This window comes from Schistocerca americana, chromosome 2, assembly GCF_021461395.2.
Source record: "Schistocerca americana isolate TAMUIC-IGC-003095 chromosome 2, iqSchAmer2.1, whole genome shotgun sequence".
Lineage (NCBI taxonomy): Eukaryota > Metazoa > Arthropoda > Insecta > Orthoptera > Acrididae > Schistocerca > Schistocerca americana.
The window spans coordinates 569059351-569078606 of record NC_060120.1 but is presented as its reverse complement, the minus strand read 5'-3'; the positions used below and the strand labels follow the sequence as shown (position 1 = coordinate 569078606).

Genomic DNA, 19256 nt, shown 5'->3' with positions numbered 1-19256 from the left:
TTGTGTGGCGTGACACAGAATGATCCACGACGTCCGTTAATTATTCTAAGGTCTGTGGCGCAGATGAGAAGGGGTTAAAATGGACTTCGTGCACAATACGGCGAAGCTCCATTGTGGGGATGAGACATAGTTGAGAGCAGCTTTGACAACGATTTCCCACGCAGTCTAACATCGGGCCACCGTCACACCTGAATGCCCCACAAATATGGATATCGCTATCCGGCGAAATGAACACAGAGAACTGTCCCTTTCAAACTCTGTCAGGTGCTGATAACGTTGTCTAATACGAGTAAGTGTCCTTCTCAGCGAACACTCAACATCTGATGCTGCCCACGCCTCTTATGTACTCTACCAGGCCTGGTAGCAACACTAAACACGAACAATATTAATGTGCTCCGGTGGCCGTCCTACCTGTCACAGAGGAACGAACAAAGTTACATTCATATCCGACCATGTCTTCCGCGTGCTTCACTTTCTTTGTTCGGCACTGTGCGTACTAGTTTCTTATTGACTTTGTGTTCCTCTTTTATTTCCTGAATAATCGTTTTCTCGCAGAGGACTTGCGACCATACTTTTTCAACCATCTTCCTACACTGAACAGCCAAAGAAACTGGTACAACTGCCTAATATCGTGTAGGCGTCCTGCGAGCACGCAGCACTGCCATAACACAACACGGCATGGACTCGACTAATGTCTGAAGTAGTGCTGGAGGGAATTGACACCATGAATCCTGCAGGGCTGTCTATAAATCCGCAAGAGTACAAGCGGTTGGAGATCTGTTCTGATCAGCACTTTGCAAGGCATTCCAGATATGCTAAATAATGTTCATGTCTGGAGAGTTTTGTGGCCAGCGGAACTATTTAAACTCAGAAGAGTGTTCCTGGAGCCGCTCTCTAGCAATTCTGGACATGTGGAGTGTCGCATTCTCCTGCTGGAATTACCCAAGTCCGTTGGAATGCATAACGGATATGAATGGATGCAGTGATCAGACAGTACGTTTACGTACGTGTCACCTGTCAGAGTCGCTTCTAGACGTATCAGGGGCCCCATATCACTCCAACTGCAGACGTCCCATACCATTACAAAGCCTACACAAGCTTGAGCAGTCCACCACTGACATCCAGGATCAATGGAGGTTGTCTCCATAGCCGTACACGTCCATCCGCTACATACAATTTGAAACGAGAGTCGTCCGACCAGGCAACAGGTTTTCAGTCATCAACAGTCCAATGTCGGTGTTGACTGGCCCAGGCGAAGCGTAAAGCCTTGTGTCATGCTGTCATCAAGGGTTCAGGAGTGGACCTTCGGCTCCGAAAGCCCATATCGATGATGTTTCGTCGAATGCTTCGCACGCTGACACTTGTTGATAGCCCAGCATTGAAATCTGCAGCAATCTGCGGAAGGGTTGCACGTCTGCCACGGTGAACAACTGTTTTCAATCGTCGTTGTCCCGTTTCTGTAAGATCTGTTTCCGGCCACAGCGATTTCGGAGATTTGATGTTTTACCGTGAAATGGTCGTACGGGAAAATCCCCACTTCTCCACTACCTCGGAAATGCTGCGTCCCATCGCTCGGGCAGCGACTGAAACACCGCGTTCAAACTCTCTTAAATCTTGATAACCTGCCACTGTAGCAGCAGTAACCGATGAATCAACCGCGACACACACTTGTTGTCTTATATAGGCGCTGCTGAACGCAGCGCCGTTTTCTGCCTCTTCATGTATCTCTGTATTTGGATACGCATGCCTATGCTAGTTTTTTGGCGCTTCAGTGTATAAATGTTCTTCCGCTGAAGTGACATACTGAGTTTGCCGGCCATTGTTGCCTAGCGGTTCTAGGTGCTTCAGTCCAGAACGGCGCTGCTGCTACGGTCGCAGGTTCGAATCCTGCCTCGGGCATGGATGTGTTTGATGTCCATAGGTTGTATGTTGTATGTTGTGTGTTAACCGGGGACCTAGAAACGACGGAGAGGCTCCGTTCCCGCCGCAGCCGCAGTGGTCCACAACCCCACGACGACTACCGCAGTCCGCTTCACCCCTCCGCCGCCCCACACAGTAGCCAGGGTTATTTTGCGGTTCGGCCCCCGGTGGACCCCTCCAGAGAACGTCTCACACCAGACGAGTGTAACCCCTATGTTTCCCTGGTAGAGTTGTAAGGTGCCAGGACATGGGCACTTACACGTTAGCTTACCAACATTAGCCAACATCAGCATTAATAATAAAGTGACTGGCAAGGACATCAAATCATGACTCTATTGAATTATGATAAATATGAGGCACTCTCGAGCAGTATTCCCTGCATGTCTGCATGATTGAGCCATTAACTTAAAGCCTTGGTGAAAAGTGTCGGAAGTTGAGAATTGTGGAATATAAAGTCCGCAGATGGCCGTAGCTTGCCGGGCCGCCGTGGGCGGCAGGTAGCGGTCATCGCAAAAGCGGGACAATACGTCGCTTTTGGGGATAGCCCGGCATCCGGAGCCACCTGTGCTGGGCAACACGTGGCGAAGACGAGAATTTCGTTTGGGGCGTTACGACCTACTCGATCATTGGGTAGATCTCAGAAATGCCGTTGGAAGGATTTCGGCGATGATAGAGCATTCGATATTGGCCGAAAATGAGTATTCTTCCGCTGCGTTTTCGTACGCGTGGAGACGGGAGAATTGTGGAGAGAGATGCCTTCGCCTTCAGCCATCGAGCGGTACGGACTTGGAGACGGCGTCTTGGCCATCGTCTCCGAAGGGAGATACACGGTCTGTATCGCAGCACTGCACCAACGCGTGTTTCGCGCAGAGTTCTGCGGTTAGAGCTCTTTGTGTGCTCAGAAGCGAGATTTTCAAAAACGCTTAACCACTTCCCACAACTTACCTAATATTCTTGATCTGGTAATTATCCTTGCGAGGTGCCGATTATTTATCAACGTAGCTGCCGGTAATAGGGGCGCGCAATTGCAAATTGTTAATGTGCCATTCTCAGGAGTGTATGGGTGGACAAAGAAATTCACATTTTTTTTGTAAATTTTTTCAGTTGTGGGGAATATCAAATTAAAATGCCAGTATTACAATCGAATTATCGACTTCATTGTAGCTAGCATTTACCGTATCCCAATAAGCTTTACATGTACCTGAATTACCAGGTTTGCGGTTTTCTATGTCAGTGATGGATAAATAAGCTTACGCGTACGTGGAGAACTTGTTTGCGCAGAAAACGCCAACATAGTGTAGCTGAGGCGGAATAAGGGCAACCAGCCTGCATTCGCCGAGGCAGATGGAAAACCGCCTAAAAACCATCCACAGACTGGCCGGCTCACCGGACCTCGACACAAGTCCGCCGGGCGGATTCGAGCCGAGGACGAGGCTCACCTTCCCGCGTTAGACCGCTCGGCTAACCGGGCGGGCTCGTCCTTAGGTTAGTTAAGTTTAAGTAGTTCTAAGTCTAGGGGACTGATGACCTCAGATGTTAAGTGCCATAGTACTTAGAGCCATTTGAACCATTTTGACATGCTGAGTTTCATGGAATGGGAGCAAAGCACACGTCTGTTTGCTGGTGCCGGCAGCCGCTGAAGGAGGCGGGCCTGCTGCGCGAGAGCGAGGAGACGTGCCAGCGCGTGTGCGGCGTGCTGGACGTGAACAGCTTCGAGGTGCGCGCGCCCCACGGCGGCCACGACCAGCTGCGCGCCGTGTACGCGCGCGCCGCGCTCATGGCGCACGACTGCGTCGCCAACACGCACCTCGCCGTCGACGACAACTTCGTCATGACGGTGCACGCCGCGCTGCCCATCCCCAAGGACGCCGCTGTGTGCTTCAACTACACCAACGTCCTGCAGGTCGGTCTCACACACTCGTCCTTGTTCTCTTCTTAGTAAACCACTCCGGACACAAAATTAGTCACCCCTAGCAGACTACGCTTTAATACCATATGAACCCTCTACATCTACATTTACATAAGTACTGCGCAAGCCACTATATACTGCACGGCGGATGGTAGCTTGACCACTACGGCCATTCCCTTTCCTGTTCCACTCGCAGATGGAGCCAGGGAAAGCCACTGTCTATTTGCCCCCGTACGAGCGCTTATTCCTCTTATTTTGTCTTCGTGGTCCCTATGCAGAATGTACGTTGGTGAATCTGAATCTTTCTGAAATCAACTGCAAATGCCGGTTCTCTAAATTTTCTCAGTAGCATTTCGCGAGAAGAATGTCGTTTTCCCACCATTACAGATCACGGAGCATCTACTCAATGTTCGTGTGTTGATCGAACCTACCGATAACAAATCTACCTGCACGCGTATGAATTGCTACGGCGTCTCTCTTTAAACCAATCTAGTGTGGATCCCAAACAATGGAGCAGTACTCAAGAACAGGTCACCTTAATAGAGGAATTACACTGTCCCAGAATTCTCCCAATAAACGGTTTTCTTACTATCTATCTCTCGTGTTTGTTCCATTTTGTACTGCTTTCCAACGTTCCGCCTGGATATGCAGTCGACATGAATGCGTCGAGCATCACATTACTAACACTGCATTCAAACGTTTCGGGATTAATCATCTTGTGATGTTGCAGGTCTTCTCATGTCCGTGCTTGCTGTGGAAATAGGACGAGGAATTCTGCCGTTTGCAAGACACCTTTTCAGTTTTATTTTACCCAGACATGTTTCAGCACTTTTTGTGCTATCTTCAGTGGGTTATTTTTTATTTTCTTGCTGTAAAATTATTGCTACATATTAACATTTAGCAGAACGTCTCGTACATCATATTTGCGATTGTGAATGAATAATTGTTGTAAAATTGTTGTAAATTTGTTGTAAAATTGTTCGCAGTTAACAGATGAGATATGTATTAACGACCTGATGCACTGTGTGTTGTTTATAACATTATGTCTAAAGTTCTAGTTATAGCTTAACTGGCAAAAGCGTGGATTTTTGCATTAGTATACGTACCTTACATGATGCTTTTGGATATTTATGTTGGTAGCTAGTCTGCTACACAATCTACAATTTCTCATCTGTAAACAGCAAAACGTAATTTTTATTTCTCTGTTTAGTATGCATTTACAAACGGAAATGAGTATATATGACGTTTTATGTGTCTAACTTACGGTTCTGATGTTGTAGTGTTTTCTCATATGTCGTTGACGAGGTGAACAGGCTGATTTCATGACCTATAGTTGGTTGACAACGCACTTTCTCCTATTTTTCAAGACTGTTGACCATAGCTGTTAAGTCCCATAGTGCTCAGAGCCATTTGAACCTATTTTTCAAAACATGGGCAGAGTTTTCGCCGCCATTACGTGTTGTTGTGGCTGTGTGGTATTCATTTGTTTCGTAGCGTCTTTGGTTGGGCGAGGCGCGCAAATTTGAAGTGTATTTGGCGTTTGTGGTGTTTGGTTTGTGTGTGTGTGTGTGTGTGTGTGTGTGTGTGTGTGCGTGTGCGCGCGCGCACGTTCAGGACTGGGGCAGATGTTATTTGTATAGTCCTTCAATTGTAGCAAAGAGGGTATTATTGCACAGTGATGTATATTCATTTAGTACTTTCTTTCATTGGGCTATTGATATTTTGGATGCGATAGTTTTCTTCCATAGTTAATTTTTGGTATAAGCTGCTACTAGCTTTAAGGATGTGTAAGTCAGTTTCAATGTTTGTTGGTTGATGATTGTGTTTGTTTCAGGATTTTTTTTTCTTTCCCATCTACATTGACTTACATTCCTCTACATTTAAATTAAGCTGTCATCTCTCGCACCAAACAGAAATTCTACCTAAGTCGTCCTGTGTCCTCGTATAGTCACTCACCGACGACACCTTCGCATACACCACGACGTCATCAGTAAACAGTCGCAGACTTCTGCTCACTCTGTCCGTCCAGCTTTGATGATAACCTCTCTTAGCAAGGAAGAGAGACCACTTCTCCCCTTCTTCCTCCTCCCAGTTTTATCAGGTATGCCAAGTCCATCTGAAGCAACTAATTGATGATTAAATCCTGTAGGGCTACCAAATTGCGGGAATGATTATTGCTAATTTCACCCACTGTTGAAAATAGTCCCAAACATTTTCGATGGGATTAAGGTCGGGTGTTTTAGTGGGGCGGACGAGATGCGATAAGGGTCCTGAGTGTTCAACATACAAGGAATGTACGCGTGCAGCTCCGTGGACATGTCATCTTGGAACACAAGGAGTGTCCACAGCATACTCGTCACAAAGATATAGACGGAAGAGCAACACTTGTACACCAGTAGTGTTGAAATAAACACCCCAGTTCAGGTATAATCATACTGAATTGTAGGAGCCCGCCAGATACGGAATCCTACGTGACTGTAGTGTAGTCGAGCTGAGGGATGGTGATGGTGTCCTCTAGAATGCCGCGGTACTAATGTGACATCATTCAATTAATAGTCATTCATTTCCGAGAGTTTTACAATTACTCTGTCTTCTTCCCAGTGCGGCCTGGTGGCGCCCCTGCTGTGCTCGTGTTGAACGGACGTGCAGGTTAGCATATCGTTGCCCAGCGAGGAATCTGCTGGTGCAGGCCCCTGGCGTTGTCTCAGGTCAGTACTGCAGCCCCATTGTAGGAGGATACGGTGGCTGGAGCGTCGCTGCAGCTTGACGTGGCTGTGGGCATATCTCAGAGCCTAAGCACTGTGACTGAATGAAGCTGCGCTCAGGCTCAGCCCCAGAAATAACCATACCCCTGTTGTCGGTTGTCGAGATGGCGTGTAGGCGTAGACCCAACAGTGACATGAAGGACAACCCGTAAGACAGTACTTTCACTGCTCAATAGTGGCAGCACAGCGTCTGGCTGCCATGTCGAACAACTCGTTGATGAGCAGATTGATTCTTCATCCACAGAAGGTCAGCCCGTCCCTCGTCTTCGGATGGCCACAGATGTGACCAGTGGGAATGCAGCTTGCAAAGTTGATTTGCCCTCCATAGCCAGTTGGCTCTGAATTCGTAGCAATGGATCCGAAGCTGGCAGTGGCTGGTAACAGTCCGCCTTATTCACCAGGTCATCACGCAGCTAGTAGAGCTGACCTTCCATCGGTATGACGTGATTCTCCACGTATGGGTGACCAAAGGTGCTCTTGTTTTCTAATTTTGTCAGCTCTCTTGGCTAGTCTACTGTTTAACTTCGGAGCATAACAACCACGACCATAGTTGTCTCGAGCATTCTACTGTGAAACATCTGAACTATAACTGACTGAGTCTGCACATGGTTTCTTCTCAAGCGGTGGAAGCCAACACATGAAGAATAAACTGGCGGCAAATCCCGTATTACTACTAATAAAGTAGTGAAGTCGACCAAGAACTGTAAGGGCACACGGCTCGGAGATCGTCTCTTCGGATGCAGTACAGTAATGCCGATAGAAAATGGTTCCATAGGCAACCTGACAGTGGTAGAAGTAAAAACGGTTCCTGCTGCTTTCGGCCCATTGGGCACCTCGGCCTTCTGGTGCTCACACTGAGGAACCTGCAGTGGCGCCGATTCTCCGAATGCGGACAGAACTGTTGTCCCTATGTGTCGGTGCGGTTGCAGCTTGAATGTGAAAGTAATAACCCCGAACTTCTACAGATTGTCGCTGTATTCTGAATTTTCTGAATTTATTGATGGGTGAACTTGAAAATTACCCCACCGCTCCAACATATGATGGTCCTTTACTCAGGTGAGTCGTCGGTGATTTCAGTTGTACAAGGAAAATTACTTTTAATGCATTGATTAACTGGGTGATTGCACAGACTTTTTAATTAATTGATTTATAGACTCCTGACTACAATCACTAAACTCCTGATTATTAAGCAGCCCGATTCGGATTGGAAACACGCTTTTAATTTAATTCAGTTCTCTTTCTTTGTAAGGAGACTGGACTGGACAGCTGCCGAGGTTTCTCCACGTGTTTAAAAGTCTCGTGAAAGTCTCCAGGTTACACTATCCTAGGGTAATTAAATTTTGTCTGATATGTTTATAATCTCTCTGCAGTGGCGATGATGATTCTTTCAACAAAACTTGGCTCCACTGGCAGCATTTATTCCAACAGCGGCGTCTAGTAAACAATTTCAACTCGTGCTAACGCCTCATTGTCTCGTGTTCAAGTGTATAACATGTACGGTCTCGTGAGAGCAAAACTTGCTGGCGTCTGAACTGTGTGGAGCAAAGCAGCAGCTCACCTTGAGCTGCGGTGCCTCCCTGCTGGTTCGCCGACTGTCGCTTCACGCCGTCTACCTGTTCCACTGTCAAAGCTAGCACAACCTCCACGTGCGCTTCCTTTTAGTATATTCAGAAGGAATGCACGGGGCAAGAAGGCAAGAAAGGAATGGTGATGTTTTGCTTCTAAAATTACTTTGACACTATTTGCCAGAACATTTAAATAAGCTTTTGCTAGTGACAATTCTTCCTGTACATAACACCTGGCACGAAAACAAGGAAGCCAGCGCAGTCAGAAATTACATTAGAGTGGTGTCCCCTTTCTGCTACACATCATTGTACCAAAATAACATACTAGAGAACGATTAGTGTAATCACTCTTGCAAACACAAGCTTGCAGTGGTACAGTATACCAGATTTTGTTACTGTTACTACTGGATTGGTGTTAGATAGATACAGTACTGAGCGGCTGCACTAATTAGATACTTTTAATGACGCAAATCACAAGGACTGAGATACACGGCTGATAACAGTCATTTGGCTCTCACCATCCTTCACAGTTAATGCGAGATGCTAGATTGGAATATAGTGTGGCTGCGGCCTCCTTTAATACATGGCAATAGTGGCACAGAAACTCGAACGACTACACCATGATCCATATACGCTCACTGCACCTGTATGGGTGCTGTAATGTCGTTCCTGAACACCGACCGAGTGATGTAATTTCGTCGTGGCGCACTGTGCTGACACTGCCCACAAGAAGACCGGAGACCAGGATAACAGTTTGCTTATAAGTTAACCTTCTCCTTTGGCAACGCAGGTTACCTTACGTATTCATTGCTTACTTGCGTTTCAGTACTTGGTGTGCCTTCACTGATGGCAGAATTAATAGAATATTTGTAGATATAGTTCTTTTGGAATATAGTTTTAAGACACGCACTATTTCCTTACCTACCACTCCACTGCCTCTTTTGGTGGAGTCCATTCTTGCAGGAGATATGTTACCTGGTTGGTTGGTTGGTGGGTTGAGTTGGAGAAGGGGACCAAACAGCGGGGTCATCCGTCCCATCGGATTAGGGAAGGATGGGGAAGAAGTCGGCCACGCTCTTTGAAAGGAACCATCCCGGCATTTGTCTGAAGCGATTTAGGGAAATCACGGGAAATCTAATACAGGATGGCCGGACACGGGTTTGAACCGTCATCCTCCCGAATGCGAGTCCAGTGTGCTAACCACTAAGCCACTTCGCTCAGTTATGTTCCGTTACGTTTTAGAACAGTTCTTTCGTCTCCACAAAATTGGTCTAGTAGCTGCAACTTCATGGTTCCTCGTCATGCCACGAAGTCCTGCTTTGAACATCGTACTACGACCGAGTAAAGTAACACACCGGAGTCCCATTCAGGAGGTTGACGGTTCAGATCCTCATCTGGGCATCCATATTTAGGTTTTCCATGATTTCCTGTGAAAACGGCTCCTCTGATTTTTTTCCCATCCTTTCATAATCCGAAGTTGTCAATGACATGTTAAACTGTAAACCTTTTTCGCTCATCTACATCTTTATCTACATGGATAATTTGAAAATCACTCTTGAATGCCTGGCAGAGGGCTCTTAGAACCGTCTTCACAATAATTCCCTATTATTTCACTCTCGGACAGCGCGCGAAAGAAACGAACACCTATATCTTCCCGTGCGAGCTCTGATTTTCCTTATTTTATTATGACGTTCGTTTCTCCCTATGTAGGTCGGCGTCAACAAAATATTTTCGCATTGAGAGGAGAAAGTTGGTGATTGAATTTTCGTGAGAAGATCCCCGTGCAACGGGAAACGATGAAATACACCGTAAATAAATATGTGAGGTTAGTTATTTACGCTGTATTTCATCGTTTGGAGGTTAGTTATTTTCACACAGGGCGCTTCTAACACTGTTTTTCTACCGTAGGGTAACAATGCACCAAAAATACTTCGCCACAGTGGAATAATAAAAATCGGAAACGGACGATAATGTAAAAATCATGAGAACAGCCGTCTGATGATGAACTCGCCAGTTCGAAACCGGTGACAGCGCTATTTACCTAAATAAGTAGCAGTATTAATAGTGGCTGGTTGCTGTTTTCTTCTTTGTAAGAATTAACCTACATTAACTGTACACAGCCACGGTCTCACCATGTCAGTTTTTGACAAAATAGCATCTCTCTCAAATGCTGATATCTGCATATATTGTTCAGGCGACTGTCTGTGAGGTATAATTGCTGTCCAGATAGTAACACGGAATGAAATTCGAGAAGACTTTATGCCCTGGTATCGACGTGTCCCCTGTTTACCATCATTGCCAGCTGCACAGTGAAATAGCGCTGCAGCGTCACACATTCATCCATCGACCACCAAAGTATACAATTTTGTATTTACCGTCGATAGCTGTGTAAAATCAGTTCGTGATCAATTTGCATAACTCCTAGGTGATGCATCGTTTCCTTTTGTCTTAGGGTGTATTTTGAGAGTCACAACTCAACAGACGATTGCTTACAGAAGAGTTGTTTGGGAATGTGTTTATTGTTTGCATAGCCACGTCACAAACTGTGTACCATGTCACACTTTTTTGTGGCGCGGGGCAGGGCACGTCGGAGCGGCGCGAGCACCTGCTGGAGGGCAAGTACTTCGAGTGCGGCTGCGCGCGCTGCCGAGACCCCACCGAGCTGGGCACCCACCTCAGCTCGCTGCGCTGCCCCCGCTGCCGGAAGGGACTCGTCTGCGCCCTGCAGGACCAGCCGTGAGTACGCGCGGGCGGCCGGCCGCAAGCTACTGACACTCCAGCTGATGATTTTACAATCCTCTGCCAAATAGTACTGTCTGGCAATTTCATTTCCCACTTATATTTTCATATCTTCGCTGATGTTCTCAGAGAAACACGGTCTAGGTCTTCCAACAGACAATCATCCAGATAAATATTATTTATATGCTTGGTTAATTTTCCTTAATTCAGGGGCTTGACGCACTTGACCATCACAACGATGACTCATGGTTTTAATTTGAAATGTATATTATGGCTCTCTGAACAAACTGCAGACTGTATTTGTTAAGCCTGTTTTACACGGAATGTGTGAGCTTGCAAGATTACCCATGACGCACCGGTTCCTACGGCCTCTGCCGTGTAGACGGGGCCACTTGCAAAAGATTCACGCGTACGGTCACTGTTCTATGGAATACGACGGGTCCTACTCTCGCGGGTATGAAAGTGCTTCGCTCATGCTCAGACGAACGAGTGAGTAACGGAACTGAAAAACAGCGCGAAGTTCTTTGTGAACTGTCTCTCCTGCTGAGCGGAACATTGTAGTTCCCCAGTATCATGACCAGTTAACGGACAGAACATCTGCTTTAAGTATTCACTGCAATTTAAACGTAAGACTCTTGTATGAGACAGTGAATGTAGACCAACGATCCGGATATATCAGGAACTGTTCTTCAAAGATATGTTCTTATTCACTCGCGCATGAGCCTTAATACACTATGTGATCAAAAGTATCCGGACACCGCCCAAAACATACGAAACGTTTTTCATACTAGGTGCTTTGTGCTGTCATCTACTGCCAGGTGCTCCATATCAGCGACCTCAGTAGTCATTGGACATAGTGAGAGAGCAGAATGGGGCACTCCGCGGAACTCACGGACTTCGAATGTGGGCAGGGACTGAGTGTCACTTGTGTCATACGTCTGTAAGCGAGATTTCCACACTCCTAAACATCCCTAGGTCCACTGTTTCCGATTTGATACTGAAGTGGAAACATGAAGTTACACGTACAGCACAAAAGCGTGCAGGCCGACCTCGTCTGTTACTGACAGAGACCGCCAACAGTTGAAGAGGATTCTAGTGTGTAATAGGCAGACATCTATCCGGACCATCACGCAGAAATTCCAAACTGGATCAGGATCCACTGCAAGGACTATGACAGTTAGGCGGGAGGTGAGAAAACTTGGATTTCACGGTCGAGCGGCTGCTCATAAGCCACACACCACACTGGTAAATGCCAAACGACGCCTCGCTTGGTGTAAGGAGCGCAAACATTGGACGACTGAACAGTGGAAAAACGTTGTGTGGAGTGACGAATCACAGTACACAGTGTGGCGATCCGATGGCAGTGTGTGGGTATGACGAATGCCCAGTGAACGTCATCTGCCAGCGTGTGTAGTGCCAACAGTAAAATTCGGAGGCAGTGGTGTTATGGAGTGGTCGTGTTTTTCATAGAGGGGGCTTGCACCCCTTGTTGTTTTGCGTGGCACTATCACACCGCAGGCCTACATTGATGTTTTAAGCACCTTCTTGCTTCTCACTGTTGAAGAGCAATTCGAAGATGGCGATTGCATCTTTCAACACGATCGAGCACCTGTTCACAACGCACGGCCTGTGGCGGACTGGTTACACGACAGTAACATCCCTGTAATGGACTGGCCTGCACAGAGTCCTGACCTGATTCATACAGAACAGCTTCGGGATGTTTTGGAACGCCGACTTCGTGTCAGGCTTCAGCGACTGACATCGATATCTCTCGTCAGTGCAGCACTCTTGAAGAATCGGCTGCCATTCCCGAAGAAACCTTCCTGCACCTGACTGAGCCTATGCCTTCGAGAGTGGAAGCTCCCATTAAGGCTAAGGGAGGGCCAAAGCAATACTGAATTCCAGCATTACCGATGGAGGGCGCCACAATCTTGTAAGTCATTCTCAACCAGGTCTCCGGATACTTTTGGTCACATAGTGTATGTCTTCCACGAAGGGAAAAACGTGAGTTAATGTAGTAAATTAACATTAGCAACAGAAAAGCAACATTTCTATTGGTTTGTCCATGATTTGTAGCTTTTATAGAGAGCTCGTATAAATACAGTGATGATTACAAAAGGACATACTTGATAGACACGAAAAGTGATTTTAAGCTGTCGGTTCATTGCTGGAAGTTGACAGCAAAAGCAGTAGACACCTACAGCAGACGAGTCCAAACGCGTTTTTGTAGTTGGACCGCTGTAGTTGAGTTTCCTCCATCGTGCCTCCCTCTGAGGGAAAGAAGCTGGCAGCGCCGCCTGTGCAGGAACGTGTGGCGCTGCTGCGACTGCGGGCGGTCGTTCTGCGGCGGCATGGCTCGCTGCGCGCTGTGGTGCGCGCGCGACGCCGTGGAGGCGGCGCTGGAGGCGGCGGAGGCGGAGGACGAGAGCGGCGGCGCGCGCGTGCTGGAGGCGGCGCTGCGCCGGCTGGGCCGCAGCCTGGCGCCGGACCACGCGCTGCTGCTGCAGCTGCGACACCACCTGGCCGGCCGCTACCGCGCCGCCGCCATCGCCGCCGCCGCCACCGGCGCTCAGCTGCCGCGCAAGCTGCTCGCCCGCCAGGTGCAGCTGTGCCGCGGGCTGCTGCCGCTGCTCGCCGTCGTCGAGCCCGGCATCTCCAGGCTCAGGGGTCAGCTACACTCTGATCGAAATAAAACAACTTTTTCTTTCACTTTTCATTCCCTTCTCTCATGGAGGAGGGAGGGCGTTCGAGGGCTTGCCTGTATACCCTATCAGCCATTGAGTTTTACATTTTATTTTTAATTTACATTTATTTATTTAATGCAATGCAGTGCACATTTCATGTTGACAATACATTTGAATCTTTCATTTTGGTATTACAATTTGTATCATTCATTGTGAAACTTGTGCATTGACACTGTTCATTCCTGACTATTTTGCATCGTACAGTAATATTACACTACTGGTCATTAAAATTGCTACACCACGAAGATTACGTGCTACAGACGCGAAATTTAACCGACAGGAAGAAGATGCTGTGATATGCAAATGATTAGCTTTTCAGAGCATTCACACAAGGTTGGCGCCGGTGGCGACACCTACAACGTGCTGACATGAAGAAAGTCTCCAGCCGATTTCTCATACACAAACAGCAGTTGACCGGCGTTGCCTGGTGAAACGTTGTTATGGTGCCTCGTGTAAGGAGGAGAAATGCCTACCATCACGTTTCCGACATTGATAAAGGTCGCATTGTAGCCTATCGCGATTGCGGTTTATCGTATCGCGACACTGCTGCTGGCGTTGGTCGAGATCCAATGACTGTTAGCAGAATATGGAATCGGTGGGTTCAGGAGGGTAATACGGAACACCGTGCTGAATCCCAACGGCCTCGTATCACTAGCAGTCGAAATGACAGGCATCTTATCACAGACAGGAGCGCCTGCGATGCTGTACTCAACGACGAACATGGGTGCATGAATGACAAAACGTCATTTTCTCGGATGAATCCAGGTTCTGTTGACAGCATCATGATGGTCGCATCCGTGTTTGGCGACATCGTGGTGAACGCACACTGGAAGCGTGTATTCGTCATCGCCATACTGGCCTATCACCCGGCGTGATGGTATGGGGTGCCATTGCTTACACGTCTCGGTCACCTCTTCTCCGCATTGACGGCACTTTCAACAGTGGACGTTACATTTCAGATGTGTTACGACCAGTGGCTCTACCCTTCATTCGATCCCTGCGAAACCCTACATTTCAGCAGGATAATGCTCGACCGCATGTTGCAGGTCCTGTACGGGCCTTTCTGGATACAGAAAATGTTCGACATTCTCCAGATCTCTCACCAATTGAAAACGTCTGGTCAATGGTGGCCGAACAACTGGTTCGTCACAATACGGCAGTCACTACTCTTGATGAACTGTGGTATCGTGTTGAAGCTGCATGGGCAGCTGTACCTGTACACGCCATCCAAGCTCTTTTCGACTCAATGCCCAGGCGTATCAAGCCCGTTATTACGGCCAGAGGTGGTTGTTCTGGGTACTGATTTCTCAGGATCTATGCAACCAAATTGCGTGAAAATGTAATCACATATCAGTTCTAGTATAATATATTTGTCCAATGAATACCCGTTTATCATCTGCATTTATTCTTGGTGTATCAATTTTATTGGTCAGTAGTGTACTTAGAAATATTTTTGGTTTTTTAATGTTATACATTTTCTATAATTTAAGTATGATAATTCACAGATAATGTATGGAAAGGGGGGAGAGCGACAGGAGCAGGGTAGTTTGGGCTAAACTTATTCCTAGTAAGGGGTGGATAGTACTGGTTGAAGTATGTTGTTGTTGTTGTTGTGGTCTTCAGTCCTGAGACTGGTTTGATGCAGCTCTCCATGCTACTCTATCCTGTGCAAGCTTCTTCATCTTCCAGTACTTACTGCAACCTACATCCTTCTGAATCTGCTTAATATATTTATCTCTTGGTCTCCCTATACATTTTTACCCTCCACGCTGCCCTCCAATGCTAAATTTGTGATCCCTTGATACCTCAGAACATGCCCTACCAACCGGTCCCTTCTTCTTGTCAAGTTGTGCCACAAATTCCTCTTGTCCCCTATTCTGTTCAATACCTTCTCATTAGTTACGTGATCTACCCATCTAATCTTCATCATTCTTCTGTAGCACCACATTTCTAAAGCTTCTATTCTCTTCCTGTCCAAACTATTTATCGTCCATGTTTCACTTCCATATATGGCTCCACTCCGTTACTTTCAGAAACGACTTCCTGACACTTAAATCTATACTCGATGTTAACAAATTCCTATTCTTCAGAAACGCTTTCCTTGCCATTGCCAGTCTACGTTTTATATCCTCCCTACTTCGACCATCATCAGTTATTTTGCTCCCCAAATAGCAAAACTCATTTAGTACTTTAAGCGTCTCATTTCCCAATCTAATTCCCTCAGCATCACCCGACTTAATTCGACTACATTCCAGGATCCTCGTTTTGCTTTTGTTGATGTTCATCTTGTTGAAGTATAGGCTGTTATATACTGTTTACAATTTTTTATTTATGATATTCAATTTGTTAGAGCTGGAAATAGCTCCTTGAGAGTTCTTGTTCGTGTGTTTGTTGTAGTGTTGCATATGTGTGTTTGTGCGTGTGCGTCCGTGTGTGTGTGTGTGTGTGTGTGTGTGTGTGTGTGTGTGTGTGTGTGTGTGTGTGTGTGTGGCGTGGTGCATGCATGTGCTTGTGTGTATGTGCTTCAGTTGTGTGTTCTCTCGTCTAGGTGAGGATGGGTTGTGGAGTTGGCTGTGTGTGGTTCTAGGATTGGGGCTAGGTCTGGGTATGTGTTTGCAATGTTCAGTGTTACTGAGCTGGAATGATGTATTTATTTTAGTTTTCGTCGAGTTCTATGGTTGCTGGAGATGAGGTCTTCCATGTCATGCCTTTTATTCAGTATGTGTCTGCCATACCGCGCTCGAATGTTGACCAGCCAGGTTCTATTTTGGTTATTTGGTGGACCTCATTGCTAGGTGTGATGCTGGGGAGTTCAGCGATACTGCTCAGGAGTCTCCTCTCTGTGCTGCATGGTCTGTTTGCTATTTGGGCGTGTATGCCTCCCAGGGTGCTGCCGCATACTCCAGAATCGGTGTTATGAAATTTTTGTATGTGTGGACTGCGGTTTGTGTGCTAATTCTTTAGACTAACGTAGCAAAATGGATACTTTGGAACATCGTGACTGTACCTTTATTGGGTGTAAATACAAATAACTGAGTGACTAGTTACTTATGAAACGTTTGATTATTCCCATTAACAAGTCTTAGAGCATTTTCAGACTTGTCTTCAAATGAGGCATGCAGTAGTTACACAGTATTGCCAGCTGCCTCTCTGTCACAAGAAAATAGCAAACACTTTAATGCAATGCCGGCTACGGCGTGCCAGACACGATGGCTGGGCCACGTGCGGCCGAGGCTCGGCCCGTCTCGGCTTTTCCCGGTCCTTCTCAGAAGTACCCGCTGCAAAATTATGCGATATTGCAGTGCAGCTTTTTTTCAGTTAGTACTACTCTCCATAGTCTGCCAGAATAGTGGTGTCAGGACTGTTGACCATTCATTGTTTTTTCGTGGCATAAAAGAGATTCACAGGTCCAGTGGCTGTTTGCACAAAAAGAGGCAGTGTACCGATCTTCCGTCACAAACCTTTAAAAATGAATGGAAACGACAGAAGAGAGATATGAGAAGTCTCGGTATCTATTACGCAATTACATACTGGAAATTTGTTATGAAGCGATGTTACAATACCAAGCAGAAAGACTTTGTTGCGGTTAATAAAAAAGAAAAAGAGAAGAGAAGAAAAGAAAGGATTGAAAATGTGGGAAAAAATGGTGAATAAAAAGGGGGTTTTAAAATCTTTAATGACAGTGAAAAAGGGAAAGAATGAAGTGTAAATCGGACTTCGTTTTACAGAAAAGTTATCGGACTTCGTGATTCGGAAAAGCTATTGTTGGGCTGGTCCTTGTGGCGTTTCTGAGCAAAAGTCAAACCAATTTCCACTACAAAAATTATTTGAAAGAGAACAGAGAATAACAAAATGTGATTAACAGGGGGAAATGGCGTAGATAAGAGTTCATCCTTTACCATGTTAACATGTCTTCTTTCGTGCGGCGTCCAGGTCTTCAAAAATCTCCTACTTCATTTCTGCATGAAAAGTCGTAGCTGCTCCGAAATTTTGCAATAAATTTCATTGTCCAGGAATTACTGATGTATACAAAAACCATCTTGATATTAAATGCAATGTATTTTACGTTGCTGCTTCCATGCTCCAAATTTCATTCCACAATACGTCGGCACATCAATAAGTTTTTTTTTTCGTCTTAATCCGACCAAGACTAGCTAATAAGTAAGTTAAGCTTCCGCTCTCAAGAGACAAAAGACGGATAGATAACAAAAAGAGTTACAATTTTAGTACCTTCATTTTCTTATATATTTTTTCTGCCGTCGAGCGCTCATACCGCTGCGACGGTATAATTTATATCTGAGGGAACGAGTGTAGCGCGGTGAAATTCAAAGTCCCGCTACAACTTCAAAGATTTACAGTGAAGCGCCAAAGAAACTGGTATAGGTATGCGTATTCAAATACAGAGATACGCAAACAGGCAGAATACGGCGCTGCGGTCGGCAAAGCCTATATAAGAGAACAAGTGTCTGGCGCAGTTGTTAGATCGGTTACTGCTACTACAATGGCAGGCTATCAAGATTCAAGTGGGTATGAATGTGATGTTATAGTCTGCGCACGAACGATGGGACACAGCATCTCCGTGGCGGCGATGAAGTGGGGATTTTCCCGTACGACCACTTCACGAGTGTACCATGAACTAAATGGCTCTGAGCACTATGGGACTTAACTTCTGAGGTCATCAGTCCCCTAAAACTTAGGACTACTTAAACCTAACTAACCTAAGAACATCACAAACATCCATGCCCGAGGCAGGATTCGAACCTACGACCGTAGCGGTCGCGCGGTTCCAGACTGAAGCGCCTTGAACCCCTCGGCCACATCGGCTGGCCGTATCATGAACATGAGGACTCCGGTAAAACATCAAATTTCCGAAATCGCTGCGGCCGGAAAAAGATCCTGCAACAACGGGACCAACGACGACTGAAGAGAAACGTCCAGCGTGACGGATTTGAAAACCTTGGGCAAATTGCTGCAGATTTCAGTGTTGGGCAGTCAACAACTGTCAGTGTTGGAACCATTCAACGATACATCATCGATATGGGCTTTCGGAGTCGAAGGTCCACTCGTGAACCCTTGATGACAGCACGACACAAAGCTTTACGCTGCGCCTGGGCCCGTCAACACCGACATTGGACTGTTGATGACTGGAATCATGTTGCCTGATCGGACGAGTCTCGTTTCAAATTGTATCGAGCGGATAGACGAGTACGGGTATCGAGACAACCTCATGAATCCATGGGCTCTGCATGTCAGCAGGGGACTGTTAAAGCTGGTGGAGGCTTTGTAATGGCGTGGGGCGTGTGTAGTTGGCGTGATATGGGACCGCTGATACGGCTAGATACAACTCTCACACTTGAAACATACGTAAGCATCCTGCCTGATCACCTGCATCCATTCATGTGCATTGTGCATTCCCACGGACTTGGTCAATTCTAGCAGGACAATGCAACATCCCGCTCGTCCAGAATTGCTACAGGGTGGCTCCAGGAATCTCCCTTCTGAGTTTAAACGCTTCCGCTGGCCACCAGACTTCCCAGACAGGAACATTATTGAGGATATCTGTGATGTCTTGCAACGTGCTGTTCAGATCTCCACCCCCTCGTACTCTTATTGA

The 19256-nt window shown here is 46.6% G+C and overlaps 1 protein-coding gene across 1 annotated transcript in view; it reads left to right on the top strand.

Moving 5' to 3' along the window:
- The window catches only part of LOC124594184 (SET domain-containing protein SmydA-8-like), a 126465-nt gene that overhangs the window by 91749 nt on the left and 15460 nt on the right, over positions 1–19256 (top strand). Inside the window, exons 5-8 of the mRNA XM_047132541.1 lie at positions 3554–3823; positions 10741–10895; positions 13204–13348; positions 13451–13565. Of these exons, the coding sequence (XP_046988497.1) occupies positions 3554–3823; positions 10741–10895; positions 13204–13348; positions 13451–13565 (685 nt within the window). The remainder of the gene's footprint in view (positions 1–3553; positions 3824–10740; positions 10896–13203; positions 13349–13450; positions 13566–19256) is intronic.